A 17,893-nucleotide genomic window follows, 5' to 3' on the forward strand; every position below is an offset into this window, starting at 1 on the left:
TATTGCACACATGCTTTACATAAATCTGGAAAAGGGTGGCGTTTTGAAAATAAGTCTCTAAGCTCTATTTTTTTGGTTTTTTATTATTGTTTCATACGCTCTTCTTTGGCACATGGTCTTGTTTTGCAGATTGAAGCAGTATAATTTTGATATAAAAGATATAAATCTTTGAGGTGACATTGTCGGTAAATTTTCAAAAATTTTGTTTATTTTTTGGTTTAAATTTGACCAACTACCGAAAGATTAGCATATGTACTTTATTTACACCAAAGGATTTGTAATTCTATTAAAGCAATAAAAAACGCCACCCTTTTTAGAAAATTGAAAATACCGGTCGATAAAGTAGGACTTAAGCATCCTCTTAAGTCAGTTGTATATTAACTAAATTATATTACATTTAACACAAGTATTTTGTATTACACTTACATTTTGTGAAACAAATGTTTTATTTCGAATATTCAAACTAAACTATTTTTTGTTGTAACATGTCTTCGGTTTGACTGCTCCATTGATATAAAGCCATGGATAGCTGATATAAAATATCTTTGGTTTGATATCACAGTTTTGTTAAAATTTTTACAAAATATAACTATAATATAAACTATAATAATAATAAATAAAACTATAATATCAAATCAAAGACATGTCAAACATAAAATAATTTAGTTAAAACATTCAAAATGACACTTATTATGTTTTACATAACGTAACTGTGATATCAAACGCAAGACTTATGTAATTAGTTATTTTCTAATATTACTAATAAAACATCTGTTTTACATGACTTAAATGCTATATAAAACACAAGACGTGTTATAATGTAAAATAGTTTAGTTAATATGTAATTAAGTTAACATAAAAATGTACAGAATTGTACAAAATTAATTATGTGACAAAATTTAAATTATTTTTAAATTATTTTTCTACATTTCGAATATAACATTTATATTAACTTAATAACATATTAACTAAATTATTTTACATTATAAGTTTTGCGACTGGATCGATGTCGACGTCGATGAGATGTTCTTCGTTCATTAATACTAATAAAATTCTATTACATGGCAGTTTATTTGTTAATAAAATATTAACAAGATTAAAGGATATAATAATTTTCTTTTTCATACTTTGCAGAAGTTCTTTTTAATACTCTTCGAGTTATTTTATATTTTAATCTGACATATTTCGATATAAAATTTAAATTAAAATATCTCTGAAAATATTAAGTTATGAATAATCTTACCGTAATACTTTTATGATTAGAATGATGAGAAGTAGTAAAGAAAACGCATAATTGTTAAAAAAAGTACATTGTAAATTACATACTTTTTCTTCAAAATAACAATGGGTTTTTTTACACGTATTGATTCGTTTTATTATTCTGCGTATAAAAATATTATGGTAAGATTATCGATAACTAAATATTTTAAAAAATTTTAGATTTTACATCAAAATATGTCATATCTCTCTCTCTCTCTTTTTCATGTTTGCGAAATTTTTGTAGTGCAACTTGGGGAAGTCGAATTCATTGACCTCTGGCACCTGTTGCAAGAAATGCACGTAGCGCAACTCAGGGTACTCGAGTTCGTCAACTCTTGGGACCTGATGCGAGAAATTCCCATAGCGCAACTCCCGAAAATCGAATTCGTCGACCCTTGGCACCTGGTGCAAAAAATTCCCGTAGCGCAACTCGCGAAAGTTGAATTCGTCGACTCTTGACATCTGGTGCGAGGAATTCCCGTAGCGCAACTCGGGGAAGTCGAATTCGTCAACCCTTTCAAAAAACGACACTACTAAGTCAGTAAAAGAATCTCTGGCAAAGTTCAGAAAATGACACTACTAATAGCGTTTTCGATTATACAGGATTTGAACGACCCAAGATTGGTTAATGACGTCATTGCAACCTCTCCACCAATGAAAGACTTGCATTTATAGTAAAATAGTGATTGATCAACCCTAGATCGTTTAAACCCCGTTTATTCGAAAACGCTATAAGGCCGGTATTCATAGGGCGGTATTCATAGTCCGTTCTTATATTCAAGATCGTCTTAAGCACGAACTTATATTCGCTCTCTTCGTCAGACACAATCTATGTGTGACGAAGAGAGCGAATATAAGTCCGTGCTTAAGACAATCTTAAATATAAGAACGGACTATGAATACCGACCATAGTCCGTTCTTATATTTAAGATTGTCTTAAGCACGGACTTATATTCGCTCTCTTCGTCACACATAGATTGTGTCTGACGAAGAGAGCGAATATAAGTTCGTGCTTAAGACGATCTTGAATATAAGAACGGACTATGAATACCGCCCTAAGTCTCTTATCCTGCGCGCACAAAGTCGACTTTTCGGGGGTTTGTAGCAACTAAAATATAAAAAATTTTATAAAAACACATAGTATATCCTTAAAGGCGGCATCGCCACGACTAATTTGAGCCAAAAAAAAATTTAAATTGGTCCAGCCGTTTCAGAGATACAAGCGGTCAAAAAGTGATGTTGGTAATGCAAAAATTAAGAAACGTCGTCTCCTTATTCTTCTCCTCTGTCCGCAAGGGCGGATAAAGAATTTACGGGGCCCAGAGTATTATCATTATCATTAAAATTTACGGGTATTTCTCGCACCAGGTGCCAAGAGTCGACGATTTCGACTTCCCCGAGTTGCACTACGGGAATTCCTCGCACCAGGTGTCAAGAGTCGACGAATTCAACTTTCGCGAGTTGCGCTACGGGAATTTTTCGCACCAGGTGCCAAGGGTCGACGAGTTCGATTTTCGGGAGTTGCGCTACGAGAATTCCTTGCATCAAGTCCCAAAAGTTGACGAACTCGAGTACCCCGAGTTGCGCTACGTGCATTTCTTGCACCAGGTGCCAGGGGTCAATGAATTCGACTTCCCCAAGTTGCACTACAAAAATTTCGCAAACATGAAAAAGAGAGAGAGAGAGAGAGATGTAACGGTGCAGCCCGCAAGCTGCATCGTTACGGCTACGGACCGTCCATCGTCCGTGGCCCACCAAGGGCGCATCAAGCGCCGATAAATTTCTTATCGTAACAACGGCGGTCAACCACCGAAAATCCCCCACACCCGACCGTTCCGAAATTCCGTTTTGTGGGGGACTCGCCGCCGAAACCGCCGATGCTTGCCGATTCGAAACCATTCGGCTGCCAGCCGGGTATAAAAGAGGCCCGGCTGTACGTCTTCTCACCAGATCCCGTTCGCTGATAGACAGCGAACAATCACTCTACGAGTGTCCTCGTAGTCCAAACCGAGCATACTCGGTTTCTATACCTGTTCCAGCACACGGGTATCCTCGTGTACCGCCGAGCGTCCTCGGTATTCTTGACTCCCGCATACGAGTATATCCCTGCTTAAAATAATAGATAGGAGATGAATGGATTTCATTACTATAACATAGAATCTTTATGTTGATTGATACGACGAGTTTTTAACCAATGTCACAATACATACACTTCCAATATAGTTTAATGATATTTTATAATATTATTTCTTTTAATACTATTGAATATGAAAATTTGTATATCAGTTACTATTCTTTTATATGTAAAGAAGTTTTGTCATTTATTTATGATTATTCTATAATAAACTGCTTATGATATTTTTTCATAAAAAACTTGAGCTAAAGCTATTTCATAATAATCTATAGAAAGATTAATCATAATCTATATTTTAAAATCTTTAGAAAATTTTAATTCTCAATAAATCAAATTTAATGTAAAGTTACTTTTCCATTTTGATGCCTCTGTTTCATGTAATATTGTTAATAATATTTAGTCATAAAAATATACTGTGCGATATACACTTTGTATTATAATGTATATTTTTAAAATTGTATTCTGATTATAAGTTACATGATGCATTATTTATTTTAATACTTCCGATTTTAATATTTTCTTATAATAAACAATTTATAATATTCTATAATAAAAAAAACTTGTTTAAATCTCATCATATTGAATTAATATACTTAATTATATAGAAATCATCTATATGTAACACTCTGATATCATGTAAGTACCCAGTAAACAATTTGTCAGCAAATTGTCGCCAAATTGGTATCAAATTTATTCAAACCTTGTTGCCAAATTCCATGACATCTGTGTCCGCATTAAGCTGGTGTTTTGTCACCAAAACTTGGGGACATAACCTGACTGCAAATTGAAGCCAAAAATTGAACAAAGTCTGCATAACATTATCTAACAGCAAATTAATACCAAAAACTGAACAAGGTCTGCGTATGCAATTTGACCGCAAATTGAAGCCAAAAACCGTGCAAAATCTGTCGTTTCTTAATTATTAAAATGGTCAGGTCGTTGATTTGCGGTTTTCAAATAATATTAAAATAAAAATTACTTTTTATTTTTATAAAATGTTATTTATTTATAATTTTATTATAAATAAAGAAGTTTTACATGTTTTACAAGTTTTTATATGCTATAAAAAGCTAGCTAGAATTATTACAAGAAGCTGTGGGCGGCATAATGAATGTACGCACATTTATGGTATAGTTTGATACCGCCTATCGATTGCGAGACCTTGCTATGCGACCTCTCAGTTCTTACTATCGGTATCGCGATGACCATCCCGTGTACAAGTGTAAATATCTCCATGTGTCACTCATGTACCTTTTTTTAATTTTATTAGACATAAAACGAGATACCAGGAATAGAGCACTAAATATCTTTATTTAGATTCAAACATTGAAGAAAATACGCGGAAACGATACTTCAGAAGCTGCAGATTTGTCAAAATTGAACGCAAATTAAATCAAATAACTCTAAATAAGAAGAAAAACTTCTTTTTTGACGCTGAGAATTTTTAATCTTAATTTTAAAACAATACTACGATGTATTGTATTTATTGCAAATATTAGTTGCAATATGTAGAAATGTAATAATTTTAGCTAACTTTTAGAAAGCTAACTCTCTATTACATAAAAACAACGGAGAAAAAAAAATTAGAAATTACAAACAAATATGAGAGGAAAAACCTTCCGTAATGATTGCCGTATTTATAGTAATCCTTGTTGGTGAAGATGTGACGTCGGAGTTGCAGTTGGTTCTGCTGAAATTGCAATTAGTGTTAATTAAATTATTTTTGACGAAACATTGAAGAGCAAATGTCCCTTGCAAAACATGAAAATCTTTGTATCCTAATATACCTTAACACATTTCGTTTAGCCGTTCCTCTGTTTCCTCAAGTTCATCATTTCAAAAATTCTGCTCCCGAGGTCTATTGACAGTTTGCTTCCAACCACGTTCTCTGTGTCGTTGTCTCTCTTTTGCTGTTCGAAGAGCTTCTCTTATGTGTCTTTGAAAATCAGTGCACGTTGGTTTAGAAAAATGTTCGTTATTGCACACAGCCTCTGCAAAAAAATGCAAACACTATAATCATTTATTTTTGATACAAGAATATTAAGACGTACGTTGAAAAATTGAAAATACCGTATATTGCCATAGTAAGGCGAGCATTGTATAAGGACCGATGGTTTTGATTGCGACCCCACCAGGTATATAAAAGAAGAAGTAATTGAATCTTTTATTCCTTCCTTAAAACATAAATTAATTGCTTCTTTTGGATGGAATCCGCCAATGTGCCCAAAATAAGTCACCTAAGCAAAATGTAAAATGTTAAAAATAATTGTAATATAAATTATAAATATTTTATTATAATATATATTTTTATTTTTACTTACGACGTCGCAGTAAATTTTATCGTCAGCCCTTTCGAAAGCATCCATTTCTGAGCAGGAAGAAATAGGAAGAACAGATGGCTTCCGCGGTATACCTTTTTGTTCTTGTATACGCTTGGAAATATGTTCCAAAAGTGTATTCATCTTTCTACAACACAATTATAATGTAACAAATATTAGTATTATGGAGGTTTTTACGTACTAATAAAATCTATCATAGATGTCATACTTACTTAAGCTGTGTTTCAACACTGTCAAAACGATCCTGTATTTTTCTGTAAACATTAACAGGTAGATAATACTTATAAAAAGATGTAACAAATAAATCTTTTATTATTAATATCAAAATAACAAAATAATTTCTTTTAATAGTAGCATCTATGTTACACACACACACACACACACGCACGCACACCCTCATACACACACACGTGTATATATATATATATACTAATTATTCAAATTCTCCACTCACCGATATGAGTCTATCGGTTTTAATCCCTGAGACGTTGTTGACTCGACTCTTGACTCGATTTTAGCACGATTCTGAGAATTCTTCAAAGAAGTATTCTGTAACACATGTTAATGCGTAGGGTAAGGATTCCTGGGGACCTATTATGTATTTTTTAAAAGGAGTAAAAATGCGAAAAATGAGCAAATTTATTAAATTACAATCAATCTTATTGGTCATAACCTAGTAAATTTTCTCACTTTTCGCATTTTTATTTTTTTAAAAGATACGTAATAGGCCCCATGTCCACAGGACGCGGAAACGCTTGCCGCGCGGCAAAAGGCGACGCGGTAGCCAATCAATTTTTTTCTCGTACAAAAATGTAGTAAGTTGATTGGCTGCCGTGTCGCCTTTTGCCGCGCGGCAAGCGTTTTCGCGTCCTGTGGGCAAAAACTCTAAGTTTTATTTTGTGCCCTTGTGTAGTTATATGGAAAAGAATGTGTTTTCGTGTTACCTGTGATGCAGAAAATGGAACGTGTAATGAATAAGTCTTTCTTGGAACGTTTGGATGCAAATTAATGTTTTTGTGTGTGTCAATATCTCTGAATGTATGTGTATGTGATGACACATCTTCATTCTCTTTATTCTTTTTATTCTCCTCATTCTCCTCTTCATTTTCTTCCTCTTCATCTTCTATATTCTCTTCATCTTCGTACTCTTCATCCTCTTTATCTTCTTCGTATTCTTCATCCCTTTCATCTTCTTCATTCTCTTGAAAAATATTTCTTAAGCTGTTGATATCATCATCTATCCCTCCAGTGCTGTTGTTTGTTCGGGGTTTCCGTTTTAAAGTGGGAGCTTGGTCCGAAGATGTGGTGACGTAGCGTAACGGCTTCTTAATTGGCCGTGTTGGCCGCTGCAGCTTACCCATCTGAGCCTGAAAAAAAAATATATGTTATTATATGTTATTATTATTATTAAAGTAAGTGAATTAATAATTACAATAAAAGATGTTATACAGAATATTTCTAACAATTGTTCCAAATAAAGTTAAAAAAAATTTGTTGAAAAAATGTTGCATTATCGTACTTTACTATCCTATAATACGATTTTTTATAGAAATACATTAGTGCACTTGCAACATGCAATTGTACTTTTTTTTATTAATAAAATTATAAAATTTTTATTGCATATTTCTATATATTATAATTCAAAAAATTATTTAAAAAAAAATTCTATTATAGTGCTTTGAAAAGATCTTGACTAAATAAGTAAAAACTTAATAACGTTACAATGTTGAACTTCTGTACAAATGATTTACCTTTGTGACGTGTTATACTTTTCATTTTCATGTCCAATGATACTGTTACCTGTTTCTTTGGATAAAATATTAGTAACAAGAATCGCAAAGAATTATTTGGAAGACATGGCAAAGAGAACTATTTAAGAAATTATTGAAAAGTGTAAACATATTTCTAACAATCAATAAAAAGAAAAAATCTAGCAGAAAGATTATCTAGCACTAAGGATATAATAGCACAAAAGATATAATAGCACAATGTGATATTACAACATGTCATGCGATATAAAGTATTGTTAAAAGAAATAGTGAAAAAGACGGCAACAAAAAAGTAGAAGAAAAAATATTATAAAATACCAAGCAAGCAAAAGAAATTATAATATATTCTGAAAATCTTAGAAATTTATATATACTTTACATTTTCTCACTATGTACAATAGTGGCTACTATGTATTGAGATGTTTCCGATTTGTTTTCTTCATCGCTACTGCTATCATCTACTGTAGAATTCCAAAAAGGCATCCTATAACATTTTGCATTAACTTCGTCTAAATGAATATGGGAAACCTCGCTATTCAATGTAGAACATTTATATATGTGGAGAGCAGAGGATAAAATGCCAACATCATAAAAATATTCAATGCGTTGAAATCTTTTTACTACCAGAAGATACGAATTATTGTCCATAACAATGTCACAGATGATGCAAATTGTTCCATCCTTTAAAAGGCAACAATTATTACGCATATCTACACCTAATGATAACCTATTGAACGTAATTTTGCGATATTGAGGACAATCACCAGCTGAATTATGATGTATGGAAACATTAATAGAAGATTCTGTCTCATAATTAACATTTGTTCCGTGAGCTTCGATCTCTGCCATTCGATGACAGAATTGCTGAAGAGGTTGGCCCGGTTTTCTAAAATGTTTTATAAAAATGGACATATTGCTTTCATAAGGGAAAGCAGAAAAAGAATCCAAGTTGCCGAGTTGTTTCACATCGTTGGTCAGATGAAGAAAGCCATGAACATTGTAACTATTGAAGATAGAACCATAGAGATTTTCACACCTGAAAACAAATTTCTGTAACGCAAGCTCTGCAAATTTTAAATGTAAATTTGAAGGAGAATTTAAAACTAAAATTTTTATAGATGCATGTAACAATAAAAAATGTTTATATATTTGCGCCTCAAGTATACCTATGTTACAACTGGACCTGTATAAAGAAGAAATTGGCGAAATTCTGTTGCTTTATACTTGGAATACATATTAAGTGGTCTAAGATGTCTCACAAAATCCGAAAGACAATATTTTCTAAGAGTGTTTAATCTTGCAGATATTAATGAAATAGATGCACCTGATAATTTTGACAATCGAGAATATTTACCAGATATCCATGCAGACAAAAGTTTTTTCATCATTCCCAAACAAACAAGGTGCATGTATTCAAATGGGATTTGCGAAACCATACCTAATGGAAGATTTGATAATGGACTGCTTCCCTCTTTGTGATGCTCTTCGTCAGAACATCTAATATATTCATCATCTGTACGAAGACGATGATTGACACCATTGAAAACATACCGACCTCTAATTCGTGTGATTAACGTCGTATACGTACGGACGTTTCTCGTACATTTTCTTCTTCGCGTTGCTCGTCGCGTCGTTGAAGAACGATTCCTCGTCACCGTCGTCGTCAACGACGTTCTTTCCACGAGACGGTATTAACGATGAATACAACAACACGTTCATTGCATCCACGGATCGCAGAAGATTGAAGTATTCGTCTATGTTATCCACACACATCTGCGCGTAATCGTGAATATCGTAATCTACTCTCTCGTTGAATCTAAAATAACTAGGAGGTGAAAAATCGTCGTAGCCCTGATAGCCAAGCATGTTTTGCAAAATCATGCAATTTGATGCTGAGCACGAGTTTTTGACTAGTTGCTGTGTATTTGCTGAAAATGTAATGCATATTCATACACATTCAACAACACGAGGGCAGATTTGAGACATTTCATGTCATCAAATTCAGAGCAAACGGACAGCAACTGTTGCTCATTATGTTGTTAACCAAATGACTTCCATTTATGGAAAACTTTTTGCTTTGTCATTCGTTTTCGGCAACGTAGGAGCAACATGATGATAACAGAAAAAGACACCGATGTTTGTGCTTCTGTCGTATATTTGTTACAAACTGTTGAAATATATTAGGCTTGTTCGTTTTAGCTGCACTGGAGTTGCTCTGGGCTTGCTCTACATAGAATAATACAGGACAGATAAATAGTGTCGAGTAAATCCAGAGCAGCCCCAGTGCAATTAAAATAAACAAGTCTATTAATTTCTATTTTATAATCCATCCCCACCCTATGTCATGTTGGAGACACAAAAGATAAAGACTTAAGAAGTCGGCCATTGTTATGCTACATCTACATAAGATACCAGTCGCAGGTCGCAAGCGTTGCGATCCAATCAGTATCGAGCTAGCCCAAGCTAGCTCGACGCTGATTGGATCGCAACGCTTGCGACCTGCGCGACCGGCGTCTTATGTAGATGTGGCATTATTCTCGCTTGGCACGAGGTGTTGTGCGTTTTCGGTGTATTTGTCAGAGTGTATAAAAAACGTTACAGATCTTTATTTAGAGAAATCATCGCTTCTTGAAGCATCAGTGAATACGGGCGCCATTATTGTATTAGCGCGTGCAGGTATTTCGATTTTTTTATATGGATATGACATTGACTTGTGCGATGTAAAGAGGTTATGTCAATATACTGTTATGATTATATATTTTTAATCAAAGTTTATACTGCTACACACACAGGATTAGTAGATATATTGTTATTATTTAATCGTAATGAATCTTATGACGAATACTGTAAATAAATCAATTATATTAAGATTTTATTGCAAAAATTAAAAAATAGTAATAGTAAATTATCTCATTTGAATCGAACATTACTTTTATCTTATAAAAATATGAATCCAATTGCAAGTAAAAAGTGTAAAGTACCTAAACGCCGTAAACCTATTTCGCAATTAGACCGACAAAGGCGATCAAGATTTCTCTTTCAGATAAGAAAAGTTTATCAAAGAGATTCTAATGAGCAACTACGTAATATTGAACAGTTTACGCCGTCTCTAGACACAGTATACAAAGATATTCATACAAATGAAGTAGAGTCCTATGATGTAAACTTGAGGAGCGAGCAAAGTATTTCCGACACCTCAGTTATGTATGTCGAAAATAAAGAAAATTTTGAAGTCAATTTGTCAACTGTAGACGATAATATAGTTGATGGTGTATTTATGGATTCTGTAAATAAAGCGTTTCAAAAATCCTTAGCATCAGCTTTTATAAAATGCAATCTCACGCATACACAAGGAAATATAATATTGAATACTTTACGATCTCACGAATGTCATTCTTTCCTTCCAAAAGATACTCGTTCCTTACTCAACACTCCGCGTGAAAGTATTCCGGTTCGTACAATGTACCCTGGACAATATCTTCATATTGGCTTTGAAGTAGCTATTAATAATATTCTAAAAGAAATTCCTCTGAACCAGATTCCTCTTGTTCTCGAGATAGACTGGAATACGGATGGCGCAAGCTTGAATAAAACTGGAAAAAAACAGATTTGGCCAATCCAAATTTCAGTCAATAACATACCTAATAGCAAACCTCAAGTAGTGGGAATTTACATTGGAAATAAAAAGCCAGGTAATATCGATTTATTTATGGAAGAGTTTGTTGCCGATGTTCAGCAAGTTATCGTAAATGATGGTACAACATTTAATAATAAACAAATCCCCATTGTACTAAGAGCATTTATTGCAGATGCTCCAGCTCGAGCCTGGTTATTAAACCATTATGGGCATACATCTCGTCATGCATGTGGAAAATGCTGGGTTGTTGGCATTCGATATGAGCAAAGAATGATTTTCTTAGGTACGAATCATCGTCTAAGAACCGATGAGGAGTATGTTCGGATGACAGACTACGATCACCACAAAGGAATTAGTCCACTGTCTCGGTTACCTATGGGGATGGTAACGCAAGTCCCGGTAGAGTATATGCACTTAGTGTGCATAGGGATAGTTAAAAAACTGCTAAACGCGTGGGTTACGGGCAAATATGGGAAGAAAACAAAATTATCAGGCCGAAACTTAGAGTTGACATCAAAGCGACTTCAACTTCTTTCTCATTACTGTCCTCGAGATTTCGCTAGGAAACCTAGATCTTTAAGTGACTTTTCAGAATATAAAGCAACTGAAGGCCGACAATTCATTTTATATACCGGACCTGTAGTGATGCACGGCATTTTGGAAAAGCAAGCTTACATCCACTTCTTGTTTTTACATTCAGCAATTCGTGCGCTTTGTAGTAAGTCACCTTCAAGAACGTTATTACTACGACGTGCAGAAGTAGCCATTAAAAAATTTGTGGAAAAGTGCCAAGTGTTTTATAAGCTTTCTTTTCTTTCATATAATGTACATGCATTATTACACTTGGTCAAAGATGTTGAACACTTTCGTGAACCTCTTGATAATTTTTCAGCTTTCAAGTATGAAAATAATATGCCATTTTTCAGACAATTTTACAGAAAACCTCATCTTGCTTTGCAACAATTTGCCCTCAGACAGGCAGAAATCAATATACGAAAAGAGCTTCGTCCGACACATATTGTTACATTTACAAAAATTTTCGACAGGCATAGTGAAGGTCCCCTTTCAGTGGGAATGTCACCTCGACATTGTCAACAGTACACGAAGATACAAACTGAGAACATGTTTTTCAATGTTACTTCACTCGGCAATAATTGTTGTGTCTTAAAAGGCTGTACGATATGTGTCATTGAAAATATACTCGAAATTAACGAAACATATCATTTTGTCGTAAAGAAATTCGCAATAATGGAAGATTTATACGATGTCGGAATTTCGTCATCGTTATTAGGCATTTACAAATGCTCTGCATTATCAAACGATCTTTGTACAATACCTATTACCGATGTACAATCTAAATGTTACATAATGCCATATTGGAAAGTCATTGATGATAACGGCTCTGATTCCAGCACTGATTTGGATGCCGATCAGCCGGTTGCTGATGAATATGTTGTATCTGTTCTCTTATAGAAAATTAAATAATTACTCAGAATAAAAATCATTAATAATTAATCAGAAATAAAAATTGAAAGAAGCAATCGAAAGTAAAATGGCAAAAAGATAATTTCCATTAATCGAAACTAATGAATGTATTATTTCGTCACTAATAATTTTTTTAGATGTCTCACATTCTTTAATATGCATATTCTACTTTAAAAATATACAACTTGTTAATGAGATATTAATTAAAAAATAAATAAAATTTTAGAATAATTCATTCATTAGTTTTTGTAATTTTATTATTTACAGACAAAAATACTGTATGTACATTAATGCATTGATCGAGCGGTTAAATTAAATTATATTATGAATCCTGTGTGTGCGATTAAAAAACATAAAATACTTTAATCAAGAATTGTCGTAACCCCACATCGCATGAATAATCATTAAATAAATCTATAATACTTGTACGTAGCGAAATGTTTGATGGTATATGAAAGTAACAACTCATTTGCAAAAGGTAATGATAAAAATGTATAGTTCTAATAAGTGGAATTTTTTGTATGCGATTTTTCAGAGTAAAATCATATATTTCTAGTTTTTATATTTATAGACAGTTCTGTGGCTGAACTGTGTAAGGTGATTGACATGGAAAAACGAAAGGTGATAAATCCTCTCAAGCGCAAACAGGCTTTTGCAGCTACCAGCGTCAATTATAAATATGGGCGAAAGCAATTTTGCTTAAGTCAGTAAGTGCGACACTGAAAACTCCAGTGAACTATCATTTATTTATATCATGGTAATTCATTAATAAAAAGAATATTAGATAGCATAATAAATGTTTGGAAACTTTATTTTTCAATTTTGTTAATATATTCTTTTATTATTCAATGTTCTGTAGTTATGTATGATATATATATATATGATATTTATGTATGAATTTAGTAATTTAAACACATATTAATACTAACAAAATACTAATGTTCAGAAACCCACGGCGTCCTGCAAGAATTGTAAGGAAACCGAAACGGTATGTGACCACTTCGTCGAATCAGGACGAATTGCAAGTCATATAAAAAAAAAAAGTTACAGAAAAGCCAATAGATCTTCAGAAGGATATAGATGATATTCACAACACATCGTTTGAAGAGCATAAGGAAAACGCAGCAAATATTGCAGAAAATGTACCAAGTATTGCAAAATCTCAAAAAACCATCAAACCCCAAAACAGAATTGCAAACAGGATTATCGGAAGTAAATCTTTTCAACAAAATGAAAGTCAGAATGACAACAAATACAGGCAGCTACTTTCAACGCCTTTAACCCCTCTTATACTTGCTGGTATGTAGCTTAATATTCTAAAACTCTCTGCTATACACGATTAACTAAACATAAATTTTTTATAATTTAGTTTTTATAAGTTCCGGACTTCCACAAAAGATCTTGTAAATAAAATGTAACTTTAAATCAATGGACTTTTGATGTTAAAAAAATGTTACATTGAGAAACTCTTCAAACCAACGTAACGATCAATAAATTATTGCTCTTCACCGGTAAATGCCATTCGAAGAGTCATTATGCATTTGTACAACATCAAAAGCCGAGCATTATTTCATCAAAATAGAAGTAATTTATAGAGGCTTACATGGAACATCGAGACATTTTAAAACTGAATTATAAATAATTTATGAATAATTTTGACTTATTTTAATGCTAACGCCAAGCTTAATGTTTTATTTATATATAATAAAAAATCACACTTAAAATTGCAGAACCGCAGCCAGAAGTAGTAGCCAGCAGTAATGAATCATATTCTTTTACCGAAGGAGTGCCTCAGAATAATGACTCGGCAGTTTTGAACCCACTGTTGCATTATCGAACACTACACATTTGCCGCACGTAAGCGGATACACCGAAGGATACTCGGGAACTATGCAATCCCCCCAAAGAACATGCTCAGCAATATGGACTGCTACTGGAGCAGGAATATCTTCGTCAAATTGCAACAGCAATAGCTCGCAATATCAGGAACAGCAGCATAATAGACCTAACGAGTTTTCATTTACTCAAAGAGATTATCACTATGAAGCAAATGCCGCACAACGTGAGCCTTCTGCTCATTGGAATGCAATCATTCGGTACATGAAAATTTTGTTTAATTTAATGAAAAATATTCTGTCCATTTTACTCTTTCATCAATCTTTATAAAGGAAGATTAAAAAAAGTACAATACATCTTATATAAGTTAAGTTCAGTTGGGAATAGTAGACGTATCCCCATATATATACTAGTGTTTTACCAATTTTGCTTTTCTAACTTAATATACGCCGTTTTTTACATGTAGAAAACATTTTTACACAATAATAATGAGCTTTTATATCAAGAATTGTGCGGCAAAATTATTATGTCTTATGGCTACGTCACATGTTACTTCTTGTCTTGGGCTCAAGCCCTAAAAGAAATGCAATAGTACATAGATTGAACAGTAATGTAAATATTCTTCTATCTTGTAGATAAATAGTAGTTATTTCTAACATATGTAAAGAAATGTATTGTTTGTTTCAGGGAATTGGACACCATCAAGAAAAGGCTCGAAGACATGCCGACAAAACAAGATTTCAAGTAATTATCTTTTTTTTTAAGCTATTCCTTGACAGTTTGAAAATACCTAAAAAAAGAAAATCTAGTGACATATTGCAGTCGAAATTTATATTTTTTAAATTGATTACGTCTTGTACGTATGAGAGAAAGAAATTGATAATAAATGTAAAATAAATAGTAAATAAATATTACATAAACAAATAAATAATTTTCAAATAAATTCGTAAATTTATTAAAAATTAATAATAAATAATAATAAAAATAAGAAATAATAAATATATTTAAAAAATATGAAGTAAACGTTAATTGAACGTTTTTCAAATTAACTTCAAAATGATAGTAATAACTGTAAAATCAATATAATGAATATGACATCAATGTAAAATAAACATTAAATTAACACGTTGTACATGAAAAATAAGTACAAAATAAAATTCATATAAATATTAAATAAATAACTTTCAATTTATATATACAAATAAAAACTATATATGTCAAATAACACAGAAAAATCTGCAATATGTCCTATTATATCATACTGTGTGTTTCAGAGTTCTGGACCAAAAATTGATCAAGCTATTAAAATCGAGATCCGCTAAAATGCCGACGAAACCCGATTGCCTTCCTTTGGAGTCTGTCGAGCAGGTGGAACTTTTCGAAAATATCGAAGAGGAGCATAATGATCAAGTCGTAAGTCTTATAGCATAATACATTATATACCTATATAATATAATTACATATACATATAATATAATATATAATATAATGTATACACGATGACATGAATATAATGAAGCGTTTGTTCCCTTTCTATACATTTTTTCGAGTGGAATTTCAGTCTGTATGTAAGCGCAATAATTGAGGAACTTTAATTTTAATGAAAATTACATTATGAACTAACTACACTCTGATTGCAGTGATATTACTCATATAGTTATAGAGAAGAAAGTGAACTCCAAGATATCGAGTGAAAAATCATTATAACTAGAGTAAAATTTGTTAGTTTGCAGATAAATTTTAACTTCAATAAAATTTACTTGCATTTCGTGTTAATAGAGTGATAAGATTTTATGAACAGAATAATATTTTTCATGTATAATGAGATTTCTTTATCTATGTCGTCATAGTGTAGAAAATAATTACAGTACTATTAACATATTTACATTTTTATGTGCAAATATGTTTTAGGTCGCTTATCTCAAGTTTTTGGGAGGTCAAACAGTTGACGAAAGCGTCAAATTTTGCATGAAGCAAATAATCACAGACAAGGCTTTAAGCAATTATTCTTTGTGGGGAGAGAAGGATGAAAACATTGCATTATACAACAAAAAATTGTTATCAACAGTATACGGTAAGTTTTTTTATTTATATTACTATAATTTAAGGTGGAATTAAAAGAATAAAAAGTTCAAAACATTATGTATACGATAATCACGACACTAATGCTAACTCTTAGTAATATTAATATTTAATGTTCGATATAATCAAGGTACAAAATTATTAGTCGCTTTTATATTACTACGTAAGTTCTCGTGCTTGTCAAATTTTATTTTTTAATCCGAACCTATCAAAAAGGTAGGAAACAGTAACATGGATATTCAACTTCGCATTTTTTCTTATTGGTTTCAATAGATGATATAATTCAAGGCTCGAAATTATTTCATCTTTTCGGCCGATTCTCGTGGTATACGCCTCCTTTCCTCTTCTTACCGCGCGCGCGGCAGCCACTAGGGCCAGCGCTGCCGAGCGTTAAGAGCGGCGCTATCCGATAAATGTTATGTTCTTCTCCCTTAATCATTAAAAGTAAAAAAAAAGTTATTAAAAATATTTTTTTCACTTTTAAATTTATTATGTGAAAATATTTTAATAGATTTCCACGTCACCCATAAGGTACTATTGCTATAGAAAAAAAAATATTTTTAATAAATTTTTTTAACATTAATTGGATAGCGCCGCTCCTAACGCTCGGCGACACTGGCCCTAGCGGCTGCCGCGCGCGCGGTAAAGAGAGGAAAGGAGGCGTATACCACGAGAATCGATCGAAAAGATGAAATAATTCCGAGCCCTGATATAATTAATCAATATACATTTGAATTTACATTTTTGTTAGTTATATTTATAGAAGCGGTAGCAAGCAGCCCATACTTCGCGAAGCCGGATAAAAAGATATTTTTCGAGGCCGTAAAAGAAGCAATACGTTTCGCCAAACAACGTCTCAGAAATGCACAAAAAAGAGTTCCTGGGGAAAAAGGTCGTCGCACAAAAAGGCACGAGGAGGCCGATGCTATATTTGGCGAAAATGAAACTGAAAATGAAAATTAATAAATATTTTTAAACATATATAGTATAGTATATAGTCCGATGCTTCTCGGGAAACGATTTTCAGATCTATGCGTAAAGTTTTAACTAACTACATGTAGTGGAATTGACCCTACAAAACATGTATATAAATATGTGTATATACGTATATATATATTTATGTAGAAAGGCAGTTTTCGGGACGTTTTCTAAAAATATGATTTTTGTGAATAATAGTGTAGTAAAATCTTTTTATAATACTTTTTCGTCAACAAAAATCAGTATTTTTGGAAATATTTTGAAATTTGTATGTATTGGCAGCTATCAGGTCAATCATATTTTTAACTAAAGCAACAAATACCTTTTTATTTAACGTTTACATTCTATAGATTTGACATTTACTAGTAATTTT

At 32.5% G+C, this 17,893-nt stretch overlaps 2 protein-coding genes and 1 pseudogene across 5 annotated transcripts in view; 1 reads left to right on the top strand and 2 right to left on the bottom strand.

Moving 5' to 3' along the window:
• Positions 1-7,635, bottom strand: part of LOC136997325 (transcription initiation factor TFIID subunit 7-like) — a 297,656-nt gene extending 290,021 nt beyond the window's left edge. Inside the window, exons 1-7 of one of the 3 annotated variants that reach the window (XM_067347988.1) lie at positions 7,485-7,635; positions 6,678-7,100; positions 6,188-6,282; positions 5,946-5,987; positions 5,716-5,860; positions 5,465-5,631; positions 5,182-5,385 (exon numbers count right to left, since the gene is read on the bottom strand). In XM_067347988.1, the coding sequence (XP_067204089.1) occupies positions 5,370-5,385; positions 5,465-5,631; positions 5,716-5,860; positions 5,946-5,987; positions 6,188-6,282; positions 6,678-7,094 (882 nt within the window). In that variant the 5' untranslated portion in view covers positions 7,095-7,100; positions 7,485-7,635 and the 3' untranslated portion in view covers positions 5,182-5,369. Of the gene's footprint in view, positions 1-4,385; positions 5,632-5,715; positions 5,861-5,945; positions 5,988-6,187; positions 6,283-6,677; positions 7,101-7,484 lie in introns of those variants that run through there. The other 2 variants (XM_067347986.1, XM_067347987.1) reach the window with 2 other exon arrangements.
• Positions 7,636-8,019: 384 nt separating this feature from the next.
• LOC136997328 (uncharacterized) lies at positions 8,020-9,063 on the bottom strand (annotated as a pseudogene).
• Positions 9,064-10,004: 941 nt separating this feature from the next.
• Positions 10,005-17,796, top strand: LOC136997327 (uncharacterized). 2 transcript variants are annotated; one of them, XM_067347990.1, is made up of 9 exons: positions 10,005-11,194; positions 11,312-13,102; positions 13,196-13,331; positions 13,571-13,923; positions 14,355-14,720; positions 15,148-15,204; positions 15,735-15,873; positions 16,372-16,534; positions 17,294-17,796. In XM_067347990.1, exons 5-9 carry the CDS (start codon positions 14,515-14,517, stop codon positions 17,503-17,505), a joined length of 777 nt encoding a protein of 258 aa, XP_067204091.1. In that variant the 5' UTR covers positions 10,005-11,194; positions 11,312-13,102; positions 13,196-13,331; positions 13,571-13,923; positions 14,355-14,514; the 3' UTR covers positions 17,506-17,796. The 2 variants fall into 2 exon arrangements, with proteins under 2 accessions (XP_067204091.1, XP_067204092.1); XM_067347991.1 differs by having other exon boundaries at positions 10,385-11,194; positions 17,306-17,796.
• Positions 17,797-17,893: the final 97 nt, after the last annotated feature.

The sequence above is a fragment of the Linepithema humile genome, chromosome 1 (genome assembly GCF_040581485.1).
Source record: "Linepithema humile isolate Giens D197 chromosome 1, Lhum_UNIL_v1.0, whole genome shotgun sequence".
NCBI lineage: Eukaryota > Metazoa > Arthropoda > Insecta > Hymenoptera > Formicidae > Linepithema > Linepithema humile.

Bases quoted from the DNA above. Each gene is read 5' to 3' on its own strand.
- LOC136997327 (XM_067347990.1), top strand. From the start codon at position 14,515: ATGCAATCCCCCCAAAGAACATGCTCAGCAATATGGACTGCTACTGGA. The intron at 14,721-15,147 runs GTACATGAAAAT...TGTTTGTTTCAG, and splicing joins CATTGGAATGCAATCATTCG to GGAATTGGACACCATCAAGA. The intron at 15,205-15,734 runs GTAATTATCTTT...TGTGTGTTTCAG, and splicing joins CCGACAAAACAAGATTTCAA to AGTTCTGGACCAAAAATTGA.